Genomic DNA, 6,916 nt, shown 5'->3' on the forward strand with positions numbered 1-6,916 from the left:
TAAACTTTTGGTGAATAGACATGCTCTCACTAATCTAAAATTGCCCAATTTTGTTTTCCTAAAACACTAAAATCTCTGTCTTCTTTAATAAAAATACAACAGTCATTGTTGCTACTGTATTTTCATTTTACATTCATGTCAGTATGCCATACCAGGAACATCAGGATTTATGTTTGTTATCATTTACCATTGTAAAGCAGAGGCAGCAGCAAAACTAAACTTAAGTAAAGCAAGACTAAAGTTGAGGGCACATACATCCCAGTTAATCTTATAGCAAAGTAACAATGCTTTACCCAACGAGGATGGCTGAAAAAATCCAGCATGAAGACATGGTGTGTTTTCTCTCTTGTAATACACTTTCATTTATTCTTACACAGACCACACAATAGCAACTCAGTCATATTTATAAAAGGTTTCTTTATTTATGAAAATGTACAAAAATAATTAATTAGGAGAAAATTATAAGACTTTCATTGCTGACATTCGTATTTCTACTACAGAAAACAAAAGCAATACATCAGGGGGAAATACTGCAACAGTAAAAGAGCATAAACTTGATGTTTTTATAATTATATTTCTGACCATCAGTGAAGTATCAATTATTCATTTGGCTGATCCTCTTTCTGCCCAGCAGTGAGAATACATAATGCATAATTTTATGTCTATAAAGCACAAACATCTCAGCTCAAATTCTGCATTTTAAATTCAATACACAGTTTGGAAACATACAGTCTGCAGAGTGCAACCAGCTACTTAAAAAGTGACTGCTAAACACTAACACAATTGGTAGAATACTTAAACTGAAATGCTCAAGAGGATGTAGATTAATCTAATTTCCTTCAGAAATTAATAGGTATACAGACCTGGACCATGGTGAGACATTGCTGGTATTGTACAACTGTACATGAGCTGAGAGTGAAGACAGATGTTCGCAGATTAACATTTGTTGCATAGACACTGGCAGTATGACAAATACACAAATGCGCAAAACAAAGTAAAATGAAATAAAATAACATAACCACCAGAAACAGAAATGCAGCCTAATTGAGTATTGCTTTGAGGCTGCAAATTAAAAAAAGAACTTTTGAAACTAGCAAACAGAACCACCATTTTGCTTTACAGGATCAGTGACGTGGCCCTAACTCTGGCTATATGTTCTTCCACCCTGTTACAAGTTTGGTTGGTATTGCACTGTTTAATACTATTAAATATGTTTTTCTTTCTTTTCCAAGTGACTGCTGAGCTTTCCGTCTTCTCTGTTGCTGTGATCTCACTTTGGGTCCATTTGGTGCCCAATCACACACAGCCCGTCTCAAACAGTTTGGCCAGCTCTTTGCAGTCTGGGTCGATTAGGTCTGCAGGCTTCTCTCCGCTCTCGTTCTCTGCCTCTGTGCTGGCTCCCATCAACAGCAGATAACTAAGTGGAGAATGAAGCAGAGCTTTGTTAAATAGAGGTTCTCATATATGAGAACAAAAAAAAACCCATGGAATAGTTTATTATTACTGCAACTGATCTTCTTCAATGGCTGTGATTTTTCATTGTTTCACTATCTTGACTCAAAGACCTCAGAATAACTGGTCAAAATTCAGTGGTATTATTGAAGCTGTATGTATTGAGGATGAGTTCCATAATTTTCTTTTTATGGATATAAGTATAACACAAAACATTCCCTCGTGTATTTTGACATTTTAAATTCTCTCCTATCCAACGATGTCCCTCTCTTTTAAGCCCTGGGTTTACTCAATTCTGAATACCATGTTTTGTGATGAATTATGTCATTGTTTCATGGGTGTGTTTTTTTATTGCCTATTGTCAATGTTCAGAGCCAAACTGCCAGCATCATATCCAGATACACTTTCTCTCAGTAAGGACATTGTGATAAGGTGACCTCTTCTAACACTTTTAGGGGTTATTTAAAGCATGCAAATTTCATAGAAAAAGTGTAAAATTTGTTCTGTACTGAAATTATTGAACTGTGTTTTATTTTGCTTTTGAGAAATCAGCAGCAGATGATGAAGTCTTTCATGTTTTATTCTGTGCGACCAGTGTGCTGAAGAAGGAAGTGTGATGATCGGGTCAAGAGTAAAAGGTCACCTGGCAATTTCCGGGTAGCCGTCACTGCAGGCCATGTGAAGTGGCGTCCAGCCATCTTCGTCTCTCTGATGAACATCAGCACCATATTTCACCAGCAACTTCACCACCTCCAGGTTTCCTGTTAGCACGGCTTCATGTAGTGCTGCCATACCTGCACACAAGACTACGTCAGATCCTCTGCAGCAACACTGCCGTACACGGCCATGCAGTCAGTTCAAATCAGTGATTGACATCTAAACAGTTTCGAAGCCTCGATCCTCATTGGCTGGCATTATTTCTAATGTCAAATAAAATTTTCAAAATTGCTTTTTGACAAAAAAGTCAAGGCTGTGGAGACTTACCTGAGTGGAAGAGTGTATCCACACGAACCTTCCTTGCTCTCATGAACCGACCAATTTGCTCCATATCTCCCCGTCTCACAATATCCTGGAAGATGATATCATTGGGGAAGTGCACAGTTCTCTTTGCAGGTGTGACGGGTATTACAGGTGCAGGGTTTTCCTTTTTTTCTTGTGTGCGGCGTGTAGAACTGTACTGTGACTCTTTGCTGTAGGAGGGGATGTAAGTTGATGCAGCCTTGTAAGTGGACGTGTACTGTGATGGGGTGTAATGCGTTGTGCTGTAATGTGTCGGGGTGTACTTTGTTGGAGAGGTATATGCAGAGGTGTAGTGTGGTGTAGACGGTGTGTAATGTGAGGGAGTGTGATAGCTAGGTGTGTTGTATGTTGGTGTGTACTGTGAACTGCGTGTGTACGTTGACACCGGTACATGGTAGTTGTACTTCATCCCTGCGGTGGTTGCAGCTCTGCCTCCCCCTATGCTGTCAGCCCAGGAGGAGGGAATGGAGAAATCCAAGAGAACGCACCAATCCAATAAAAGAGCAGTATCCTTTGCTCTGTGTCCTTTGTGTCCTCTCCTCGCTCACTTCTTATCCCTTAAGTTCCCAGCTGGAGTAGCTCCTGCTGTTACTGCAAAATACTTCTCAAATCCTTTGCTTCACTATGATCCAATCACCTTCTTTTAGCTTGTATGGTCCTCTTTTTTTTTTTTTCACTTGCTGTGAATTTCTCCCAATTAAATTTAAAATGATCTTTTGCACAGTGTGTTTGCTGTTGCACAGAATCGTTGTCTGGTGGGGCAAGTGGAAGAGGACCCATATATACTCTTTGTAGGGCTATTTTAGGGCTAATATCCAGTGACTTCAGCTTAGAAATGAGTGGCCCTATTCCAGTTCCTCCCACTGTACAGTCACATGCCTTCTGACACGGCACCCACCCCTCATAAAAAATGTTGACAACCAAAATGTTCCCTTTGAGTCTTGAGACCTACAACTTCCCACATAAACATTTCAGAGCTAAATATTGACAGAAGAGGAAAACCATACCTCAAATGCACAGGAGGCTTCCCAATCATGGGTTATTACAAGTTACAGTTATATACATCATTGTGTGTGAATCACATTGTTTTGTTTCTATTAATGAGAGGTATAGTGGAGGACATATAAACAGCAAACAGCAATAGCACATGATTTCATTTTGGCATGTGTTGTTGATTTGTCTGCTTGCGTCATGCCTAATGGTGCAATATAACCTTAGTTCAGTGGTGACTACAAACATATGATGATCTTATAGAATATGAATCATTGCTGTAGGATTAAACTACCCAGTAAATCTAAAGGAGTTAAAATGAACACAACCTTAAACATTTACAGCAGTAAAATGCAACATACACATTGATGCAGCAGTAACATCAATTCAGAAAACATTATATATAATAGTAAAACACTGACCGGGAACATTTGACTGCACAATAAATACTTTGACTTCTCAGATACGTCTAAGTACATTTGGTTGATAATACTTAGATACTTTTATTTAGTAAGGTTTACCACCCATGTTTTACTTTTAGAATAAAGTGTAGCTCTTTAAGTTTATGTTTCTCCATGTTTCTAATTGACCCGCAGGTCCGTTATCATGTGACACTTGCTCATGCTTGCCCTTTGATTCATAACCAGATACACCAATAAAATTCACCCAATGAGGAGGTTGTGTGTGGGACTAACTGTGGGGGCAAAGCCACTAAATGTAACCTCTCCCTTCAAATGCCGCTGAAGTCACAGCTATTTACAACACTGAACTTTGCCTTCCAAAGTAAGATTGACAGACATAGAGCAAAAATGTTGCATTTCTCATAAACAGTAATCCTATTTTCCTATTACATTTTTACGATTCAAAATATAAAATAACAAGTTTCATGCAGTATGTGAGAATGGTGCTGTAATGTTGTGCTGGTGGCACCAGCAATGTAACAGAAGAAATAGCGTAGCTGCCATCCTCAGGTTTGTGTTTCTCACTACAACTCAAAGATATGACCTGCTCCAGAACCTGATCTCCTCTGCTGTAATTTGCAGCTATTCTAATGCGTTGCTGCATATTCTACATACTTTACTATTCAGTATCACTTTAAGGTTATCTGCGCACCCATCTTCACCTTCACAACAGTTGTGACAGCAGAAAACCTGCAGATAACTTTGTTTCAGAACTGAGCACATGTACTTTAGGACTGTTTTGTGGCATATTTTCAGTTTATTTATTATTATTATTTTGTTTATTACACAACCAGAGGAGGGAGCTCACATAACTCAGATTATCCCAGCAGGAAATGATCAATGCACTTCTGTTATGATAAGAGTTGACCCCAGCTCTAAATGCCAACACAAATTATTTTTCATCACCTCCCCGCACTACTGGTCTCTAAACAGTGGGAACAGAGGCTTAGAACAGTTTGAAGTGATACTATTTGAATGTTCACAGCTCCAGGGAGAGACTTTTAGAAGCAGCTATCAGGTTCCAAAGTCTCTTATATAGCATTGAGTACTGGGGATACTCCCTCCAGCTTCCCTTCACTCCTCTCCACAGAAACTTCCTCAGCAGAAAAAAAGGAGAACCTCAGCATGTGAAAAACGAAAATGTTTGTTTGTTACAGCCCGGAGCGATGTTAGGCCTGCTCTTGGACTAAATGCCAGAGAGAGAGAGGTCTCACGTGTTTCAGCTTCTTTCCATACATAGTCCCAGACTGCCTTGCATGTTATGATCTGTCAAATTACCAAGAAGTCAGAGTTGAAAACATTAAGGTGTAGAACATTGCCAAAAGACAATGTTAGCAACAACAAACATTGACAGGAAAGGGACAATGTCACACATCTGCGTGGTGTCATCAACTCCTACCTCCCTCAATGTGACTTTTTAGGGTTAGGGGTGACAATCCTAGGTATCTCTAGCTTATATTAATAGTTACCCTGGAACTCGTTTAGTTATATTGTCTAAATATCTCCTAACATAAATATCTAAAGCAGTTTGATTATGTTGCGAAGCTATCTTTACTGCGAGGACTTCTCTCTACATCATCTGTTGGCCTAAAATAAGTCAGATTTAAGTATATTGAGAACAGAAAGTGCAGGAATCAGATTATAAAATATCCACCAAGTGTTAATTTTTAATAGCAGAACATAAACTCCCAAAGGGCGCTTAAAATCTCCAGATTTCCTGAAAATAAAGTAAAAAATACAGAGGACATGCCCACAGTGTCCACAATGATAGCTGCAGCCCTGTGTGTGCCTCTGATAGGGATCCACAAAGTTCTGAGTATTGATACTGGTAGTCAAAACAAAGTCTCATGTTTGATCACATTTTGGGCACATGAACACTTTTTTGGTGCATGCACTGCTTAAATAGCAGTTCCTTGTATGACTTGACGAAAACAGGATGTGCCTCATGTAAATTTTTCCCTGATCATAAACATATTTTGCCCATTATTTATCAATATCAACTTAAAGAATGAAATTAATAACTGAAACATTTTAACGATTTTTACAATTTAACGACATGAATACTTTTTTTGGTGCATGCACTCATTAAATAGCAGTTCCTTGTATGACTTGCCGAAAACTGGATGTGCAGCATATGAATTTTTCTCTGACCATAAACATATTTTGCCTTTTATTTTATCAATATCAATTTAAACCTGTGGTACTCTGCTCTAACATAAACATGAATAACAATAAACTTTAAACCATGTCAGTTCGTCTGTCTGTGTGTCTCTGTGCTGGTCAAGCTGCTGCGACTTGGGTTCTCTTTCACATGCATATTCCACATTCACAGGCTGCCCATCAATGATGCATTCCACTCATAAATGACACATGGCTGGTCACTACATAATACATTAGCCACTAATGGTAAACAATATCCCTATCTGTGATTCTGGCCCTGATATTATTTCTCCATGCTCCATGATATTATAAACATAAAAATCTAGTTGACAATCTGCCAATGGGTGCCACCAGTGATCCATTTGTATCCCTTTACGACAGTATCTCACTATACTGTACAGCTAGGTATTCAGGGACACACAGTTCAGGACACATACAGCTGGAGCCAAAAGAATGACAGTTTTAATAGTGATCTGTCACAGAGGCTTATCACTTGGGCTATACATGTTACAAAAAAGCCAGCTTTGCATTCCTTAACACCCAACTGACTTGCGTGATGCAGGTAGCAGGCAGGTTGGTGACTACATTGCCTAAAAATAAGAGTTGTGAAGCGTCCTGTCAGTGTTTAGCATGTTATGAATGCAGGCTGTCATCCTCATAAACTTTGTCTAAAAAGGTCAGTGTTTGAATAATCCATATGTATGCACAAACAAACCGTAGCTTCACAGGTTTGTTAGGACTCTAAGCAGGAATTTTAGAAGTTAGGCACAGGGCAGACTTTCTGCCAAAACACCGCCTGTTCTCAGAAACCACCCTGCTGACCCAGGCACACA

At 39.1% G+C, this 6,916-nt stretch overlaps 1 protein-coding gene across 1 annotated transcript; it reads right to left on the bottom strand.

The window, feature by feature from the left end:
- Nucleotides 1–987: 987 nt before the first annotated feature.
- On the bottom strand, nt 988–2,891 carry ppp1r27a (protein phosphatase 1, regulatory subunit 27a). The gene is made up of 3 exons (XM_078269725.1): nt 2,437–2,891; nt 2,096–2,246; nt 988–1,417 (listed from the first exon to the last, which is right to left on the bottom strand). Exons 1-3 carry the CDS (start codon nt 2,879–2,881, stop codon nt 1,297–1,299), a joined length of 717 nt encoding a protein of 238 aa, XP_078125851.1. The 5' UTR covers nt 2,882–2,891; the 3' UTR covers nt 988–1,296.
- Between the last annotated feature and the right edge of the window lie 4,025 nt (nt 2,892–6,916).

This window comes from Sander vitreus, chromosome 15 (genome assembly GCF_031162955.1).
Source record: "Sander vitreus isolate 19-12246 chromosome 15, sanVit1, whole genome shotgun sequence".
Taxonomy (NCBI): Eukaryota; Metazoa; Chordata; class Actinopteri; order Perciformes; family Percidae; genus Sander; species Sander vitreus.

Bases quoted from the DNA above. Each gene is read 5' to 3' on its own strand.
- ppp1r27a (XM_078269725.1), bottom strand. From the start codon at position 2,881: ATGAAGTACAACTACCATGTACCGGTGTCAACGTACACACGCAGTTCA. The intron at 2,247-2,436 runs GTAAGTCTCCAC...TCTTGTGTGCAG, and splicing joins GGATACACTCTTCCACTCAG to GTATGGCAGCACTACATGAA. The intron at 1,418-2,095 runs GTGACCTTTTAC...TTCTCCACTTAG, and splicing joins GGCTACCCGGAAATTGCCAG to TTATCTGCTGTTGATGGGAG.